This window comes from Sus scrofa, chromosome 18 (genome assembly GCF_054392235.1).
Source record: "Sus scrofa isolate SSC_HxYL_T2T_F1_AM1 chromosome 18, Sscrofa_HxYL_maternal_Yorkshire_Landrace_v2.0, whole genome shotgun sequence".
NCBI lineage: Eukaryota > Metazoa > Chordata > Mammalia > Artiodactyla > Suidae > Sus > Sus scrofa.
In genome coordinates this window covers 10,896,984-10,917,288 of record NC_139400.1, presented here as the reverse complement: position 1 = coordinate 10,917,288, position 20,305 = coordinate 10,896,984, and the positions used below count along the sequence as shown (strand labels likewise).

Sequence of the window (20,305 nt, the reverse complement as noted above, 5' to 3'; positions counted from 1 at the left end):
GACGATACGCACAAAAGAACTGAAAACAGTCCATGGAGTTCCCGTCGTAGCGCAGTGGTTAACGAATCCGACCAGAAACCATGAGGTTGTGGGTTCGATCCCTGGCCTCGCTCCGCGGGTGAAGGATCCAAGGATCCGGCGTTGCCGTGAGCTGTGGTGTAGGTTGCAGACGCGGCTCAGATCCCGTGTGGCTGTGGCTGTGGCTGTGGTGTAGGCCGATGGCTGCAGCTCCGATTGGACCCCTAGCCTGGGAACCTCCATATGCCACGGGAGCAGCCCAAGAAATGGCAAAAAGACAAAAAAATAAAAAAATAACAGTCCAACAAATATATGTACATGTATGTTCACAGCAGCGGTATGGACACGGGCCAAAATGTGGAAACAGCCTCGATGTCTAACAGCAGATGAAGGGACACTCAAATCATGGTACCTACATACCGTAGAAGACGATGCAGCCATAAAAGAGAAGGAAGCATGGATACCTGGTACATCGCGGATGAAAAAATCATGAAAGTGCAGACATGCTAAGGGAGAGAGAGGTCAGGCACCAAAGGTCACAGTAACAGGTTCTGTGTCCGTGCAACATCCAGAGCAGGTTCGTGCACAGAGTCAGAAGGCAGACTGGTGGCTGCCAGCGGCTGGGGGAGAAGGACGGGAGGAAAGGCCTGATAGGTGTGAAGATACCAAATGCCAGTGAATCACTCGCTTTGAAGCGGTTAATTTTACGCTGTGTGCATTTCACCTAAATTTTTTTTTTTTTTTTTGTCTTTTTGCTATTTCTTGGGCCGCTCCTGTGGCATATGGAGGTTCCCAGGCTAGGGGTCCACTTGGAGCTGTAGCCACCGGCCTACGCCAGAGCCACAGCAACGCGGGATCCGATCTGCGTCTGTAACCTACACCACAGCTCATGGCAAAGCCGGATCCTTAACCCACTGAACGGGGCCAGGGACCGAACCCGCAACCTCATGGTTCCTGGTCGGATTTGTTAACCACTGCGCCATGATGGGAACTCCCCTAAATAAATTGTTTTTAAACTGATGAGGAAATAAAGGCTTTCTCAGACACACACGCATACTCACACACACACACAACTGCAGGAATTTGTTCCCAGGAGACTTGCCTTGCAAGAAATGTTGAAAGTACTTCTTCAAAAAGAAGGAAGGTTATATAAGGCAGAAATGCAGATGTGCCGAAAGAAAAAGGCAACTGCTAGAGAAGAAAAAATGAAAGCCAAACAAAGTCTTTCACTTTTCATAGTCTCATTTGATCTAACAGATGCCTTGCTGGCTCAATATAATCGAAACGGGGCACGAGAGTGGGTGGTTGACAGCTTAGACGAAGGCGTGTCAGGAAGGATGAGAAAGGCGCCGGCCGGGTCCGCTCCTGTCCCTCCGGCACCACCACAGGGTCAGACGAACTCGAGGATGGAGACTAGCTGGAAATGTAATGGTAAACTTTAGGGCAGCCACTCAAACGATTTTTAACTGGATACACTAAGGACAGAAAATGAAGTCACGTGAAATGTTCAGTTAAAATCACAAAAGGCAGAAGACGAGGGAAAGGTCAGAAAGAAACAAGAAACAAGTGCAAACAGTAGAAAATACACAATCTTAACCCAACTATAGGAAATCACTTTATAAATGCACGGTCTAAATGCATTAAGTGAAACAAAGAGGCTGGGAGTCCCTCGTGGCGCAGCGGAAACAAATCCGATGAGGAACCACAAGATTGCGGGTCTGATCGCTGGCCTTGTTCAGTAGGTTAAGGATCCAGCATCGCTATGCGCCTGTGGTGTAGGTCGCAGACACGGCTCACATGCTGCGTTGCTGTGGCTGTGGTGTCGGCTGGCAGCTGTAGTTCTGACTGAACCCCCAGCCTGGGACCCTCCATATGCCACAAGCATGGCCCGGAAAGCAAACAAAAACAAAAACAAAAGCAGAAACAGAGGCTGACAAAGTGGACTAAATAAAAAACAAGAGTCAGAGTTCCCACTGTGGCTCAGCAGTAACAAATCCAACTCATATCCATGAGGATGTGGTTCAATCCCTGACCCTGCTCAATGGATTAAGGATCCCACGCTGCTTGTAAACTGCGGTGTAGGTTGCAGAAATCAATGAAATCGAAAACAGGAAAACAACAGAGCAAATCAACAAAACTGAAGCTAGTACTTCAAAACAGTCAATAAAATTTCTAAGCCTCTAACCAAGACAAGAAATACAGAAATTACTAGTCAGAAATTACAATGGGATTATCACTGGATCACTGCTGAACCCTTGAATGCATGAAAACAGTAACAGAATATTATTAACCGCTCTACACCCACAAATTTAATAACTTAGATGAAATGGACCAAGCCTTTGAAAGATCTAATCTAACCAAACTCATAAAAAGAGGAACAGATAAATCTCCATAGGCTTATATTTAAGATACTGCGTCAACAATTTAGTCGCCTGCCAAAAAGAAATTAAGCACCAGGCCCAGAGTGTTGCACTACCAAATCTTGAAGGAAGAAAGCATGCAAATTCTCCACAGCCTCACGCAGAAAAACAGAAGCATTACCCTGATACCCAAACCAGACAAAGATGTGAGACGAAAGGAAGCCTGCACATCAATATCCCTCACGAAAACAGATGCCGATTCCTCAACAAATTATTAGCAGAGAGAATCCAAGAGTGTGTGAAAAGAATTACATGCCATGAGCAAGGGAAATGTATTCCCGGTATGCAAGGCTGGTTCTGCATTCAAAACTCAATGAGGTCCCTCTCACATCAACAGGCCAACGAAGAAGAAGCATGCGATCCTACCGACAGATGCAGATACAGCGTCGGACGAGATGCAACACCCGTTCATGAAAAAAGGTCTTAGTGCACGAGGAATAGAGGAGACGTCCCTCACCTTGATAAAGAAACCCAGGCAGAACATACAGCTGGCATCAGGCTCAGTCAGGCTCCACTAGAGGCTCTACCCCCTCTGATGGGAGAGCAAGAATGTCTCCTCATTGCACACCTACTCAACGTCACGCACAAAGTCCAAGCCAATACAAGAAGATAAGGAAATAGAAAATACACAAATCGAGAAGAAATAAAACTATCTTCGCTCTCGTACGACATGAATTTCTATATAGAAAATACCCAAGAACTAGAATAAAAAAAAAAAAAAAAAAGGCTGGAACTAATAAGCAATTACAGGAAAGCTGCAGGATACCAGGTCAATATTCAAAAGTTAATCACTTTCCCGTATGCCAGCAATGGACACGTGGAATTTGAAATTAAAAACAGAATACCATTTACATTAGCTCCAATAAAAATTAAATACTTAGGTACAGACTTATTAAAACGTGTAAGATCTTTATATGGTAATTTACAAAACCTTGACGAAAGAAATCAAAGATCTGAATAAAGGGGAGATAGTCTACGTACATGGAGAGGAAGACGCTAGGTTTAAAGCAGGTTCTTCCCAACTTGATCTGTGGATTCCACGCAGTCAAAATCCCGGCAAATTATTCTGTGGCAATCAACAAAATCATTGGTTTTCAGGTGAAAAGGCACAGGTCCCAGAATAGCCAACATGACACTGAAGGAGGAGAACAAAGCTCGAGAACTAGACCTTCCAACTTAAAGATGTATCATAAAGCTACGTCATCAAGACAACGTGGCACTGGTGAGAGCATGGACAGATCAATGGAACAGAACAAAGAGCCCAGAAAAGAAAAGCAGAATCTAGACACAGACCTTATATCTTTCAAAAAATTAACTCCAAAAGGACGATATACCTAAATGTAAAATGCAAAACTGTAAAACTTCTGGAAGATAATCCATGAGAAAATCTAGGTGACCGAGGCTTTGGCAAGAACTTTTTAATAACACCACCAAAAGCACAATCCACGAAAGAAAAAAGAAATATTAAGATGGACTTCATTAAAATTTAAAACTCTGCTCTAAGAAGGATACTATCAAGAGAATAAAAAAGACCAGACACAGACTAGGAGGAAACCTTTTGCAAAACTCATATCTAAGTATGGACTTATATTCAAAATATGCAAAGAACTCTTGCCGCTCAACAAGAAGCTTTTAATGGACAAAAAAAATCTAAACAGACACTGCACCAAAGTAAATACACAAATAGCAAAGAGGGATATGAAAAGACGCTCAGTAGCAAATGTCATGAGGGAACTTCCAAATAACACAAAAATGAGATACCGCTACATACCTATTAAAATGGTTACAATTGAAATAACTTATGATATCAAGTGCTGATAAGGATATGGAGCTGGCGGGGATTCAAGAGCTACGCTTCCGAAGTCTGGCAGTTTCTTACAGAGCTAAACGCAGTCTTCATTTAATCCAGCAATCCAAATGAGGTGAAAACTTCTGTCTACACAAAAACTTGCAAAAAAAACAAAACAAAAAAAAGCTTTATTCATAATCACCAACACCTGGAAGATGCCAAGGTGGCCTTTAGTAGGTGAGTGGCAAACAAACTATGGTACCTCCAGACAACGGAATATTACTCAGCGATAAAAAGAGGTATCAGGCCATAAAAAGACAGGAAGGAAACGTAAACGCAATGTTGCGCAGTGAAAAAAGCCACCTTGTAAAGGCTACATAACCGTGTGATTCCAACTGTGTGACACTCTGGAAAAGGCAACGCGCGACACGCAGTGATGAGTGTTGCCAGAGGGGGAGGGAGGGAGAGATTTGCAGGGCAATGAAACTCTCTGAATGACACTGTCACTGTGGACACGAGATGTCATGCGATTGCCAAAACCTTTACAACTACACAAAATGAGAAGTGAATTATGAAACTAGGCGCTTTAGCTCAACAGAATGTTATCGACATTGGGACAAACAGCAAAGAAATGCAAGACATGAATAACGGGAAACGGAGTATACACATGCTCTGTATTACATATGCTTACACTCTGAGGGGTTTTTTTGGGGGGGGGGGTTGCTGTACCTGAGGCACGTGGAAGTTCCCAGGTCAGGGATGAAACCTACACCGCAGCAGTGACAATGCCAGATCCTTAATCCGCTGAGCCGCCAGGGAACTCCACCTGTGCTCTGTATTATATGCTTAGTTTGTCTGTACCCTTTATGACATAAATAAAATCTATTAACTAAAAAGTTATCTCAGAGTTCCCATTGTGGCTCAGTGGTTAACAGATCCGACTAGGAACCATGAGGACTCAGGTTCAGTCCCTGGCCTTGCTCAGTGGGTTAATGATCCGGCGTGGCCGTGAGCTGTGGTGTAGGTTGCAGACGCGGCTCGGATCTTGTGTTGCTGTGGCTGTGGTGTAGGCTGGTCACTACAGCTCCAATTAGACCGCTAGCCTGGGAACCTCCATATGCCGCAGGAGTGGCCCTAAGAAAGGCAATAAATAAATAAGTTAAAAAGTTATCTGGGTTGAATCAGGATTGAATCAACTCCAAACACATCAGAGCATCGGCTGATTCGATCTTTGGATGAACTGTGCTCCACCTGCAGTGATTAGAAACCAGCACGCATTTCCCTCCCAGGCTACTGCTGCATTTAGACCAGTAACCTGGCATCTGGGGCGCTGTGCATACCTTCCAAAACTTTCTGTTGGGGCAGGAAAATCACAACGTGTGAGCAGAGGTGACGGCCCCCAAACCCAGTGAGACCAGCAGGTGCTGATACATACTTCCCAGTTCACTGGAAAAAGCTTTGATTATATTTTCTTGATTTTGTGGGATCCATTTGGATTTAGCAGCAGTCTAAAGTCCTGGTGGTAGAACAAGCCAATTTTGTTTTTTGTTTTGTTATTTTTGTCTTTTTTCAAACTGGGAATTGGTAAAAGGTCCATTGCTACAGAGATTCCCTTTGAGGTTCAGAAGTTCCTCTAGAGACTTTGGGGAAGAATAATAAAAAACACTATTACATTTGCAATTTTATCCCACTTCACAGAATTAAACACAATTTCTAAAAACTTAAAAAAAAAAAAAACCCTCTTAAGCACGTTGGCCAGTAGATCCTCACAGGACACTCTTCTTCCCCAGGGTGATTAAACCGAGTCGAATCTAAATCTACCGGATTCAACAACAAAGGACGAATCTGCGCCTCTCAGGAAACATTTTTAAAGACGCTATATTGGTATACTCACGACTGTCAATTACAGGCAAGGAACGGAACTAAGGGGATGGATGCCTCTCCCGCTTCCCCAGCGAAGGAGGGCTCTTCACGGGTGTTAGTCTATTGCTAGAGTGCCATTAACAGGAGTAACGTGGTCGTTGTCACGGATACACACACACACAGACAGATCCACACTTTGCCAGAAGAGATGAAATAATTCAGCGTAAGCTCTTTCTCATTTCTTGGTCACAAACAAAACTCCAGTGTAATCTCTAGGGCACAGAATGTTTCACAAAGCCCCTCCCTGGGGTGACTGGGTCTTTACAGGGCAGCCGCTGCAGAACGAGGAGAGGTTGCAAATTTCCCAACAAGTGCTCGACCTCACACACTGCCAACGGCAGGAAAAGCCTTGGAGTGGCTTGGGAACAGGACATGGGTGGACGCAGGCTTAGGAAGAGAGTTGATCATCAATCGGGAAATGGTAGCGTCAAGCGAAAGGCAACACAAAGAGAACTAAACTCCAGGAAAGGCCTTTTCAGGGCCGGTTAAAACTGAAAGTTAAATGAGCGACGATGGGCCCGATGCTACCGCTCTCCACCCCTTGGGTTTAGTTTCCGCATCCAGGGCTGTGTTAGCGAGGAAGGGGCAGAACAGGCAGAGTGGGACTAGGAATACTCTGCAGGGAACGAAGGAGACACGAGAGCACTTTAACATTCATATGTGGGGAGGAGGAGGGGTCCGACGAGGAAGACCCATCCCGACCCCGCCAAGCATCCATCAGGACAGAGCTCAGAGTCCGGGCAGGTGAGCAGGCTCAACCCATGTGGACAGAGGCTATTAACCACATGCGCCTCCCCGCCGCGAGGATCCAAGAGCTTGTCTCTACTGCAAGAGCGGAAAAACCTCACCCTCCACCAGGAGACAAATCCCAACTGCCAGTTTCAGCGTTTGGCCGCGTTCTCTGAGCGGCAGAGAACACCCCTAACTCCGTGTCTAACCTCTTCCCTCAGCTCTAACCTTTGTGCTCTGAGTGGTGCTGGCGCGGCACCTTCAGGAAAGGATGCTGCCTGTAGCCTGAAAGGCACAGAAGAGCCTTTTCTCAGGGCTCTGCCTCCCAGGCTACCTTTAAAGCTCCAACGGCATATGGAGGCTCTCAGGCTAGGGGTCCAATCGGAGCTGTAGCCACCAGCCAGCACCACAGCCACAGCCATGCAGGATCCGAGCCACGTCTGCAACCCACACCACAGCTCATGACAACGCCGGATCCCCAACCCACGGAGCAAGGCCAGGGACCGAACCCACAACCTCATGGTTCCCAGTTGGATTCGTTAACCACTGAGGCACGACGGGAACTCTCTTAAGCCCATCTTTAAATAAACAAACAAAATGGCTAAAAGCAGAAGGTGAAACGAGACCTCACTGGGCCCACGGTTCTGACAGTGCGACAAGTGGGCTATAGGTGCTGCTGAGCCCTTCTGGAGAATGTTGAAGAACACCCCCCTGCAAGAGGGGTGAGGGACCCGGTCCCCAAAACCTCTTCGAGTATCAACCATGCCCGCTATGCTTTCTGTCAAGAATTACACAGCGACAATGGCAAGACTAAATTTTCAAGCAAATGCCTGCAGGAAAATATTCTCACAAGAAATTAGCTCACCATTTCTTGTAGCTAACAAGAAGGACCAATTTCTTTCGGATAGAAAATATAAGGCTCGTTAAAGCTGTCCTGAAATTTCAAACGTGGATGGAGGGAAGGATTACTGAAAGTGGGAATTTTTCTTAGAGGTTTTAGAAGTATAATACAGATGCCTTCAAGATCATTATACAACTACAGATGTGATAAATCCATTTGCGTAATAAATTTTAAAAAAATGCCTTCAAGTGGGCATCAAGCTTAGCAGACACTGTACCAAGCTGTTCCCACACATAAGACCACACGACTCCATCTCACCAGAGCCTAAGGTGGTAAAAGTATAGCCGTGCACCACCTGAATTCTTCCTATTATAAGTAGCAGAAAACCAGCGCTCAACTGGCTGCTGCAGAAAGGGCGCTGATTCACTCAGGTTGGTGGAGACTCGAGAAGGACCAGCTGCAGGGCTTAAACTCCCTCACCAGGGCTTGGACTCTGGCCAGATCTCTGCCACTTCCTATATAAGCCGCCTTCTGAGGCGGTGGACAGACCCCAACAGCTTCAGGCTCTCACCTTGTGATGACAAGACAGCCAGCACAGCTGCAATTTCACGTCTTTTCTTGTTCCTACGTTCGGCAGGGAGAATTAAAGAAATTTTCCAGTAGCTTCCGCAAAGGTACTGAGTCCATGTGATTCGGCTTGTGGATCACACTGCAAGTTCCACGTGGCAGGGCACTGAGATCTTCTGATCAGCAAGGCTAGTCACCCCTTCCATCCCGGGACGAGTAACGATGGAAGGGCTGGTGGATGCTGACGGGGGAAGTAAGAACGTCCACTTTATGCATAAGAACCCCAAGGAAGACGGACCTATCTGAACCCAAAGCTCTTCCATCCTGAGCTCTGCGCTGTACTGTCACAGAGCAAAGGGCTCTCAGGACGAGAACCTGACCTCCAGACCCATCACCAACTGGTACAGAAACCAAAGGAAAAGTTTGACACCTTCTGCGAAAAGGTCGCAACTTAAAATTAACTTCATGATGAATTTAATCTGGCTTATCCAAAAATTTTAGCTGCTTCTTAGTCTGCTTCTTCCAACTTCCAAACAGGAGGGGCCATTTTAGAAAATTTAATTCCACTAGGGAAAAAATTTACCTTCAGTGAAGCTGCAAATGATCTTGTTTCATCAGTATAATATTTTTTCCAAAGTTGCATCAAACACTTTAGGTCTTTAATAATAACTTTTAGGTCTTTAATAATCAATGATCAATACCAGTCAACTTAGTTGACTTCTTTAAACTGCGCTTTCAAAGAATTGGGGGGTAAAAGGCCTGTTTGCCTTCGTCATGTTTTCCGTGTACTTTCAGCTGAAGAGTTCAATAAAAATAAATTTAAACAGCACAACTGGGTCATCGTCTCAACAAACTTCTGCTTTCTGCGTCTGGCCGCTGTGAAGCGTGAGGCACCAGCTTGAAGTTCTTACCTCCACCAACTAAAAAAACCAGACAAATATATGAAACAATGGTTTTCGGACACTGGACCAGGGCAGTGGCGAGATGTGACCTTTAAGGTAGGGAAACAAGCGGGCCAGGCGTGTCCAGGTCGCAGCGAGGCTGGCCAGCGGCCTGGCCGCCTGCGGGGCAGTTAAGGCTCAGGGAGCCACGACCGGCGTCGACGCGCGGAGGCCCACAGGCACAGCGCGCTCCGGGGACCCGAGCTCCGAGCGGCGCGACACGCGGAGACAACAGGGCCGGGCGCCGGGGACCCCGCGCTCATCCCGCCCCGGACACCTGCGCGGGCACGCGGGCCGGCGAGCATGCGCGGCCGTGCGCGGGGCGGGGCCGCGGCCGGCGAGGCAGGCGAGCATGCGCAGCGCGGCCCTGTGCGGCGCACAACAGGTGAGTATGCGCAGTGAGGGAGCGCCGCACAGACTGTAGAGGCGAGGGCAGAGCAGCTGAGAGCAGGAGAGCATGCGCGGCGTGGCTGTGCGCCGAACGGGACTGGCGAGCATGCGCAGTGTGGGAGAGCCGCCGCGGCCGTCGGGAAAGCGGCGCCGCGCGCGGGGTAGGACTGGGCCGTTGAGCATGCGCGCTGGCGCGTGACCGGCGCGGCGGCGGTTGCTGGGCAACGGCGAGTTGCTGAGGTGAAGGGCGCAGGCCTCGGTGGGTGTGCGGCAGGCGGTGTCGGCTCCGCCTCAGGTGCGATCCCCAGGTGGGGAAGAGAGAGGAGAGGAGCGGCGGGGCGGGGGACAGCGACCACCCGGGGTTCCCAGGGCAGCCCACTTACTTGGTGGCCATCCCTCGGGAGAGCCTGGCACCGTCAGTGTTGGAAATGCCTAAGGCTGCGGGTTACCGAGAGTCTGCGCTTAACCTACGCAGTTGGCCCTTGAACGAGGGTTTGAACTGCTGCCCCCCCCCGCCCCCCCGTAAATATGCACTGCAGAACTACACCTTCCCGGTGATTTGAATCTGGGATGCGAGAAGCGGAGGACGGGGCGGACCGTGGGACTTGAGCATCCCGGGGTTGTGGTAAAAGCCTCGGGTCCTGGAACCAGCCCCACGGGGACACCCGGGGCAGGAGGACTGTCATTTCACGTCCGTTTTGTGCTTCTGGCCATCCTAGGTGGACTCGCATCAAAAGTGTAAAACAAGGAATTCCCAAGTTACAGAGATAACAAGACAAGTGTGCTGAAGTCTCTTTTAAAAACTGTTTGTTTCTCTTGTTTGCTTGTGTTTTAACTAGACCGTTTATAAATTAACTTAAAAGTCACTCAGGCAAATTGGTAAATAATTACCTTGGCAACATAGTGGTATTTTTTGTCACTAAGCCCTACCTCTTTTAACTAATTGTTAACAATGGCATATAAAAAGAAAGAATATTCCTATTAATTTTAGCTCTTAGTACTGGGTAAGGATTAAGTTTCCAACCCTACGATTGCCACAGACTAATTATATAATTTTGAAGTAGTCACTCATCTCTAGACATGTTTTCTCATTTTAAATGAACTTGGGGCGTTCCTGTCAGGGCTCAGCGGTAACGAACCCGACTAGTGTCCATGAGGATGCAGGTTCCATCCCTGGCTTGGCTCAGTGGGTTAAGGATCCCGTGTTGCCCTGAGCTGTGGTGTGGGTCAGACACGGCTGGGATCTGGTGTTGCTGCGGCTGTGGTGCAGGCCATTAGCTGAAACTCTGATTCGACCCCTAGCCTGGGGACGTCCATGGGCTGCGGGTGTGGCCCTGAAAATAAATAAATCCTTTGACCTGGATGTTAATCCCAGTGGCTTACAGTGTGACACTGGGGTAAAACTGGAGACTCGATAGCTAGCTATGATTATTAAACAATTTTCAGGCTGATGTAAGCTACATTCTGCCAGATTGTAGGCATTTTGAGAGCAGATTCTGGTAGTGACTGTTCAGCATTTTAAATATCTCCTCCCATTTCTCCAAGTTGAACTATGGTGATGAAATATTGGGTGGACACTTCCCTCATGCTCCTCTTGATGCTGGAAATGAAGGGGAACGAACGGGGGTGCAGGAGAAGGTGTCCCCTCACTTCTCAGGCATCTTGGCAGCTGCAAAGCCCTGGCGATCTCCCAGACCCCCCTCCACTCTCCTTACTTTTCTGTTGCACGTTTCCCATTCTGCTGCACTCACTCCTCAGGAAGCTCCTTCTGCTGGACGAATTGATCGTAGGCTCGCTCCGTAGACAGCTATTTGGGATTAATTCCTTTCCCATCTTACAATCAGGCTCTCAATACTGCTTCCTAGGTTACTTCAACCGTGTGCATATTCTGGACTCCTGTCTTGCCTCGTCTGAAAGCTAAAAGGGCCAATTCCCAATTCTTCCACCAGCTGTGAGGGGAACTGGATCCAGGACAACTGCTTACAGAGGGTCCTGTGTGTGGAAGACCCGCATGTGATCCTTCCCACAGGTAGTCCCCTTCGCGCTGAGGATGGCCCTGCCAGTGCCCCACTTACCTGTCCCAAGGTGGGGAGACACACACACGCATACTCTTGATGCTCCTGCCCAGCACTCAGACGAGCAAGGGCGCCACCCAGGTCTGTGCTTCCTGCTCACGCGTGTGTCCTGCACAGAGTGAGGCTCCTCTCCCGTCCCAGCACACCCACCCAGCCCTTCTCCTCAAAAATCCGCACGTGCCGAGTTCCGGGCTGCCTTTGCTCTTGTCCCTGCGTGGGAGCAGGTCCACTGCCCTCTCTCTGCCTTCACAGCCCCGTCCTAAACTACCTCTGCCAGAGGTATTTCACTTACACCCTCGGATCTCTGAAGCCTGAGATTCTGCTGTGTTCACGTAAAATATTATATTCAGCAGTGGTCTGTTCTCACTCATGTTCATACGTCTCCTCCAGCTTATGGAGACGGTCTGAGGACAGGGCCGGATTAAGTCCTGATGGGCTTGAATCCCTCCAGGACCCGAGTGTGTAGCTTGGCACTGCGCTGGTGGGCACTCCGCTTGCTTCACCATCCGTTAGACTCTCGACGTACATCTTGCCCATGAACTTGATCGGAGAGTTTATGTACACTCTGATTCTGACTTTCTCTTGACTCTCTTACAGTAGAGAATTAAAGGACGGTGATGTGATGATGTAACTCGAGAGAGCCAAGCAGCGACTTTTCCTGAATCGGCATGTTAAGAAAGAAGGTACAGAGTCCTTTTTAAAACATACACATCCTTTGACTCATGAGTACTTTGGTTTTGTTTTTTGGGGGTTTTTTTTTTTGTTGTTGTTGTTGTTGTTGTTGTTGTTGTTGTGTTGTTTTTTGGTTTTTGTGGGGTTTTTTTGCCTTTTTTTTTGCCTTTTCTAGGGCCCCTTCCCGTGGCATATGGAGGTTCCCAGGCTAGGGGTCGAATCAGAGCTGTAGTCTCCAGCCTGCACCACAGCCACAGCAACGCAGGGATCCATGCCACGTCTGCAATCTACACCACAGCTCACAGTAACGCCGGATCCTTAACCCGCTGAGCAAGGCCAGGGATCGAACCCGCCACCTCATGGTTCCTAGTCGGATTTGTCATCCACTGCGCCACAATGGGAACGCCTCATGAGTACTTTGATTTCAGCTATCTGACAGTATGAATGAAAAACAGACCTCGCTTCAGTGGGGAATTGTCAGCTGTAGTACTCGGCGCAAGCATATCTTAGCTGCACGGCAATTTTATCTTGTAGGCGTTTTCGCCCCAAAAGCATATACCTAAAAGCAAGTGCCTCTTTGGTATAACAGAAGCAAGCCTTGCCTGGAGTCCGATCTACTGACAGTGACACCGAACTTGCTCAGGCATGCTCCGCTTTTGCAGGTCCCAGGGCATTTGTTCACGTTACGATTAAGGCCTTGGTGCTTAAATGAAAAGATATCGATGAGACCGGGCTGTGCTCCCCTGACTTGGTGAAGGAAGCCCGTGAAGGTGAAGCAGTCTTTACTGCTGGATTCGGTCAGCCGTTCCCGTGAGGCTGTGCTTTAACGCGTCAGCGTGCTTGGACATGAGCCATTGGATGATGCCCCGGATCTAAGGCTTTTCCCCTCGGTTTCAGGGTCATTCCGCTAAACCAGCGAACTTCGCCATCACGGCAGCTGCCTTGCAAGATCACATCTTACGTGATCTTCAAATTCGAAATCCGTCCCGCGCACCACCGCCTTCGAAGACAAAGGTGCCGAAGACAGAGGCCAGAGCCGAATCTCCACAAAGGAACAGGAAGCCAGGGGTAGATACTGGACCTAAGAAACCCACACGAGGCCCTGGGCTGGAGGATGCGGAAAAAGAGTACGTTCTGGATCCACACCCACCACCGTTAACTTTAGGTAAGCGGCTCTCATCGTTTGGGTTTTCACTTGTCAGAGCTGAAAAAAATCCAGCTGAGAGTGACAGTATCCATTCCTCGGGTGCAGAAATTAACTTTTAATCTTACAGAAAGACATGTGCTCGGAAGTTTAGGAATGATGGGGAGAATTTGAGCAAGAAAATAGTGATAAGGAGAATAAGCAAAAGTAAAATAAATATGCATTAACCCACCCTGGTGGAATATAAATAATCAAATACATAAATGTATAGCGAGAAAGGGTCTTTCTTTCTTTCTTTTTTTTTTTTTTTTGTCTTTTTGCTATTTCTAGTGCCACTCCCACGGCATATGGAGGTTCCCAGGCTAGGGGTCAAATCGGAGCTGTAGCCGCCGGCCTACACCACAGCCACGGCAACACCAGATCCTTCACCCACTGAGCAAGGCCAGGGACCAAACCCACAACCTCAGTTCCTAGTTGACAGGAATTCCAGGAAAGGTTCTTTCTTACAGTAGAATGACACCTAATAAATACAGTAAATGGGGCTGGAAACAGAAAGGCAGCATTTGGCAAAGGCCACGGCGATAACCGCGTGTGGACGCAGTCTCTACACAGTATTTGTCCTTGGTGTCTGGCTTATGGCTCTTAGCATCATGTCTGCAAGGTTCACGCATGTGGGAGCACTAGCGGAATTTCATTCTTTTTTAAGACCGAATAACACTCCATTGCGTGCATGTAGCACGTTAGTCTATGCCCTCGGCTGGCATCAGCGGCCACTTGTCCCTCCCCTTCCGTTACTGTGAATAACGCTGCCGTGAACACTGCTGTGCTGTGTTCTGCTGGCGTCTCCACTTTCAGTTCTTTGGGGCATATACTGAGAGAAGTGGCTGGATTGCATGATAATTCTAGATATAATGTTTGAGGAACCACCATAAAAGATTATTAGTGATGCTAGGATGGACAGGTGTGGCCAAGGACCCTGGGTCTGAGGGCAGGGGACGCTGGGGGCCCGAAGGCTGGGGCTGCACCACGAGGAGGGAGCCTGTGGCCGCAGCGACAGCCAGGGGACCGTCATTCTTCTCCGGGAACTGTCGGCCGTGCTCGTTCTGACCTGGAACACGTGCAGGCTTGGAATATTGTGACAGTCGTTTCGTGACTGGTTTCCGTCTCAGCGTCACCTGAGCAATTGACAAGATGTCAATTCAGCGGCTGCAAGAGCTTCCCACTGTGGCGCAAATGAGTCCTTCTTTCCAGAGCGCTTGACGGGAAAGATGTCATTATTATGCGTGTTACTAAGGCGGAGGACCGCAGGCTCTCAATTCTTACCCAAACAGGAGAGTGCCCTTGCCGTGTTCGGTCCTTTCCCGCCGATTTGCTGCGTGCTTTGTGTCCTCGGCCGGGTGACCCCGTGTGACAGCCACAAGAATGTCTTCTCCTGCTGTGTCAGCACCTGCCAATGTTATGTCTGATTTCAGAGTGAATAAAATCTTCATCCTCCCTGTTACGCCTGTCAGCTTCTGTCTCTATGGCTCACGACTTGGGGGGTTTAAATTCTTAGGGACCTGTTCCAAGACGACAGAGATGTCCCCACGTTTGCCTTACTGCCTTTGAAGGCTGGCCCGTCCCCTTCGGATCTCATCACGCTTTATTCTGCAGATGCTTTTGAGAACATCAGTTGGGACAGCAAGTTAAGTAAGCTAGGTCCTTCCCTCCGACCTCCAGACGACGGTCCAGCCTCTCGGCTGGCTTGTGGTGAGAGACGGCGGGATGGGGCGTGTGACCCGGGACTTCTGTTTCTATGTCATTAGCTCGCTGTTTTAATTCATAAAATTTGGTCATATGTCTTAAGGGGTAAGAAAAGAGTCAAAATCCATCCCCTAAAACTTCTTCCAAAAATATATCCTCTCAATACCTTAGCATACAGTAGGTGATCTTCCAGTGTTATCTTCATGGAGACCTTCCTTCTGGAACCTTCCATCATCCTGCTCCCCTCTGGACCAGTTGCTCTGTCGGCCCCTTCCTGCAGATGAGTCCCTTTGTCGTGCTGTGTGTTGGGTCCTCACTGGGGAGAAGCGACCCCCCGTAACTTCTTAAGAAAGAGCGTGCAGGAGACCGCGTGGGAGCTCACAGATGCAAGGGCGTTCTCATTCCACTCGGATGCTGGGCTGGGGCTTCTCAGAGGTTTTGACCTGGGAACCTTCATCGCAGGTTTTGGGAAGAACTGCTGCCTGGTGCCTGTGCTGCTGCAGATACGTCGGATGTAATTCTGGTTCCTGGTCCTTTGGGGGGGTCTGTCTCTGCCTCTGTGGCTTCGCAGTGACAGGCCTTGGCGCGAGTCCTTTGTCTGGGCCTTGTGGGGTCCTCTCAAACTAGAAGCGTGGGTTCCCTTCGGGGCGGGGGAAGGCTTTTGGACTATTTTCTTGAAGATGGTTACCCTTTTCTTTGTGGAAATGCGTGTCTCTCGGATGCCAGCCCTCCTGCACTGATTATTCTGTTTTCTTATTTTCCGGCTCCTGCTCAACCTTGTTTTTCTGCTTGAGGGTCCCCTTCCCACAGCTCCAGTCTTTCAGCTTTCACGTCTCCACTCTGCTCTGCCTTCAGGAGCTCCCTGCTGTGCTCTGACCCTTCCGGTCACAGCTTCCTGGTCTTGTTTGGTGGGCATGACAACAGATGTTTCTGTTCCTAGACGGCCTTGGAGGCAGATGGCTGCGTCAGTCCACTCACTGGCTGGGGTGGAGGGAGGGGCAGCTGGTGCCCACCACCCCCCATTCTGCTGAGCTGGGGGCAGTGACTCCCCCAGAGGGAGGGTCCCCACTGGAGTAGGAGCTCCAGGTCTGCTGCAGGTGGACACGCCCTGGCTTCTCAAACACGGCTGACCCATCATAAGCATCTTTTCGCAAGGTCACACTGGTGGCAGAAACCAGCCACATTGGACGAAGGCAATGCTGAAAGGCCGAGGGAGGAGCCAGGCGAGAAATGAGGAAGGCCTCTGGCTGACGCATGTGAAAAGTTAGTAAAACTGGACCTTCTGGGATCACTGTGAAAATGAAATAAATATGGGAAATTAAAACATAAACATAAGGTGAGGCGCCGCCCTTGACTCGTAGAAAGCAGCCTTCCAAGTAGGTGGAAAGCAGCCGTAGAGGCGCACTCGTAGAAAGCAGCCTTCCAAGTAGGTGGAAGAAAGTACAGAAGATAATCACGTTTACTTGATATTTGTTTGCAAAATGATGTCATTAAAATTCTATAGAGTGTCACACTCTAAATATACTAAACTCATATTTCCTATTGTTTTAACTTCAGCGCAGAAGCTGGGCCTTTTTGACCCTCCCCCACGGCCCCTGTCTTCAGCCGAGTGGGAGAGAGTGAAGCAGAGGTCGGTCCTGCAAGGCGATTCCCTGCAGCCCTGCCCCATATGCAAAGAAGAATTCGAACTTCGCCCCCAGGTACTTGGCACAACGCTTAGAGGAGCAACCCCAGGGGGCTTCCCTGGGGGCTTCCCTAGGGGCTAGACCCTGAACTGGGGCTTGAGAGCCCAGGCTTCCTGCTTCCCGTTTTTCCTTCCTCTGTGACCCTCAGAGACTTACCTTCTTTTCTGTTAAAGTGTGTGCGAGAAAGAGCCCAACACCCTCATCAAACCATCTGATTTACTGAACAACCCTCATGCGCACGCCCAGAGTTTGTACCAAGGCGGTTCCCGTTTCACTGGCTGTGAGCTGAGGGGCCGGAAAAGAACTCCTGTGAACTGAAAGCAGAAAAGGAAACCAACCCTGGGTCTCTCTCAGTATCTGGGGAAGGCTCTGAAGTGAAATCTTCTCCTAATCTTAGTGTTTAGCTTTGTAAGATTGATGATACTGTGGACAACACACATCAGCTTTCGTCAGGTTCTTTTTCTAAGACATACTTGGCCTAATTCACCTTTAATCTCCTGGACATTAGGGACTCGGCCCTTCCTAGAGGGTTTTTTTGAGCTGTGACCACCCAATAACAATCTCCTACACAGAGGCACTTGGATGTTTGCCAAAAAATATATATATATATACACAGCAAATAGAGTTAAAGGCAGGCTTAAAATCCCCAGCCGAGGACCGCCAGGCTCTACTTACTCCCTGGCACCCAGACTCTCAAACTTAATTTGTTTTTGTAAGTCTGATCGTTAATGAGTTCGTTCACAGCCATAAGCCCTCGTTCTTTGCTGATCTGGACTCACAGGTATTGTGCACATACTTACTCCGTTCTTCTCCTTGATCAGGACCTCAGACGTACCCGTAGGATGATTGAGCATTTGAGGAGCAACAGAGCTGCGAAATTCACAAGGAGCTCTTTCGAAATTATGCTGTGACCGTTTAGCCTGAATGTGGTAGACAGAATGAAAAGTTGAGGCTGAACATCTTAAGGGGGAGATCAGGAGGCAGGCCCCCCATTCTGCACTTCTGCTCTTTATAAATGCCTCCTACCATACTCTGGTTTGGTCAGAAACACAGACACGTGTTTCTTCTACGTGTCTAGGTTTTGTTCTCATGTTTAGAGTTTTCCGTGGTTATAAACAGCAGTTGGCATTTTCCTGACATCTGGTGGTTTGAGAGAGCTTCAGTCAAGCTGGAGGATGTCTTCGATGGGCATCGTACCCCTTTAACAAAAAGTGGGTAATAAACCGTCGATGCCGTCTAAGTAGGCCGGCTCGGAAGCACGCCCGGCACAGCTGGAAGTGAATCCCGACTTCTGGATGTTTTTAGGGTAGCTACCACTTATTTATTTCTGTTATCTCAGAGCGTGTTTGCCAAAAGCAGGTATTTATGGCCATTGAAAAAGTACAGCATTTTACATATTGAGAAGTGTGGTATGCAGTATAGATCATCAAATGTCCACTGACAGATGATTTGATGCCATGAAAAATGAGTAATGGAGTTCCACAGAAGTTATTAGATTAAATGGTGGCAATTACAAAGGACCCACATTAGTGAGTTTTTCTAATTTAGGCTTATCCATGGCAGTAAGTTTCAAGGAAAGGTTTTAGAATTCTCTGAAATGAAGGGGGGGGGGTGTCACTGTAACATCTGGAAGTTTCACGGAGATCAGCGGCCAGATGTTGAGTGTCTGGCCCCCCCCCCCACCCCCCCAGGGGAAATTGGGGGCAGGTCCTGGACAGAAGGAAGTGCCTCTGCGGGCCCCCTCCTCCGCCCCACCTCCAGAGAGCAGTGTCCTGGTCACCTGCCCTTGGTCCTGCCTCCCAGAAGAGCCAACTGCCTTGTTCTTCATTCGGCCTAAGCAGCTGCCTTTGTCACAGCCCAAAACATCACTAATGGCGGGAACTTGGGTCACAGAAGGTGGGCTTTTCTCGGAACCACACTCCCTGCCTTTAAAAAAGACAAAGCGATCATATGTGTCTAGGATTTGTTGCTAATTATACTCAAGAGTGAGGTTTGGTTGACCCGAGTCCTGAGAAAAGGTATTTATCTGCCTTGCCTTCTCTGCTCCCCGCCTCAGCCCAGGCGCTCCCCACTCCACGTATGCTCTGTCTTAGGCTCTGCCCAGAAGTGCATGGCTTTCACAATTGTTTCTTTTTTTCGGTTTTTGCCTTTTTGCCTTTTCTAGGGCCGCCCCCGTGGCATATGGAGGTTCCCAGGCTAGGGGGTCTCATCGGAGTTGGAGCCACCGGCCTACACCACAGCCACAGCCTCACGGGATTCGAGCCCACGTCTGTGACCTACACCACAGCTCATGGCAACGCCGGATCCTTAACCCACTGAGCGAGGGCAGGGATCGAACCTGCAACCTCATGGTTCCTAGTCGGATTCGTTAACCGCTGAGCCACGATGGAACTCCCGTAATTGTTTCATTCTTAACTGTACGCTCCTTCTATAGCAAACCTCACATGTTCGTTGGATGGCTCAGAGCGTTGTTAGGTTTTCTCAGGGAGGTTTAATACCTGCGCTGTGCGAAACTTCAACCCTAAATGTTGTAAATATCCAGGGGGTTAATCTGCCTTCTAAACTTTTCAAAGAAACAGCCCAGCTTACCTTTCCAGGAGTCACAACTTCTCTTTTAATTAATGCATTGATGCTGCTTCTCTTTTAAGCCAATTTAAACTTCAAACATCCTTTTGTCTTCCGAGCAGGTGCTGCTGTCTTGCTCCCACGTGTTCCACAGGGTGAGTGGTGCCCCCCCCCCCCCGAGTCAGGTGCACAGGGCAGCCTTGTAGCTCAGGGGGCAGGGCCTCCTCTTCATCTCCCAGAGAGGCCACTTCCTTTAGCCAAAATCACCATTCACGGCGAAAATACGACCCTGTGGTGAAATTTGTGGCTTTTATGTGACCACAGAGCCACAGACGTTTGCCCCGGAGGGTGGTGTTAGGCGTGACTCTCCAGTGGGGGGCGGCTCCCTCCCAGGTGACTGCCTGGGAGCCTGTGTGCAGGGACCACGCACCTTCACCCGAGCCGTTTCGAGCAGTTTTCGATGTATCTGCATGTGTGTTCTCGTAAGAGACCCAGAACAAGCTTCATGAGGAAGGTGTCCGCATCTGCTGAAACTGCTTGCTGTCATAATCGAAATTGGACCAAGTCTCATAATTATGAGAGAAAAGAACGCCGTAATGACACGCGAGCAAAAATGTGGTTTATCAGTAAGGCCTCGGCCCACTTTAAGGGAAATGTTTTTCTTCAGGCATGCCTTCAAGCTTTCGAAAAGTTCACAAATAAAAAAACCTGTCCCCTCTGTCGAAAGAACCAGTATCAAACCCGGGTGATTCATGACGGGGCCCGACTCTTCAGAACCCAGTGTGCGACCAGGTGAGAGGCCC

The 20,305-nt window shown here is 48.9% G+C and overlaps 1 protein-coding gene and 1 long non-coding RNA gene across 18 annotated transcripts in view; one reads left to right on the top strand and one right to left on the bottom strand.

Annotated features, from left to right (window-relative positions):
- LOC102166684 (uncharacterized) overlaps positions 1–9,541 on the bottom strand; it is a 411,372-nt gene extending 401,831 nt beyond the window's left edge. For 3 of the 4 annotated variants that reach the window (XR_014833423.1, XR_014833424.1, XR_014833429.1), the window contains exons 1-2: positions 8,871–9,541; positions 8,292–8,528 (exon numbers count right to left, since the gene is read on the bottom strand). This is a non-coding gene — a long non-coding RNA (uncharacterized LOC102166684). Of the gene's footprint in view, positions 1–8,291; positions 8,529–8,870 lie in introns of those variants that run through there. The other variant, XR_014833428.1, reaches the window with a different exon arrangement.
- Positions 9,542–9,815: 274 nt separating this feature from the next.
- RNF32 (ring finger protein 32) overlaps positions 9,816–20,305 on the top strand; it is a 28,290-nt gene continuing 17,800 nt past the window's right edge. For 3 of the 14 annotated variants that reach the window (XR_014833418.1, XM_085005055.1, XM_005673083.4), the window contains exons 1-7: positions 9,816–9,877; positions 11,484–11,647; positions 12,291–12,376; positions 13,263–13,530; positions 16,810–16,952; positions 19,625–19,657; positions 20,170–20,294. Coding sequence is in view for 6 of the 14 variants with exons in the window: in XM_085005055.1 (XP_084861181.1) it covers positions 12,362–12,376; positions 13,263–13,530; positions 16,810–16,952; positions 19,625–19,657; positions 20,170–20,294 (584 nt within the window). In the remaining 8 variants the exon portion in view is untranslated. Of the gene's footprint in view, positions 9,927–11,483; positions 11,648–12,290; positions 12,377–13,262; positions 13,531–16,809; positions 16,953–19,624; positions 19,658–20,169; positions 20,295–20,305 lie in introns of all 14 variants that reach the window. The other 11 variants (XR_014833417.1, XM_005673084.4, XM_003134525.7 and 8 more) reach the window with 5 other exon arrangements.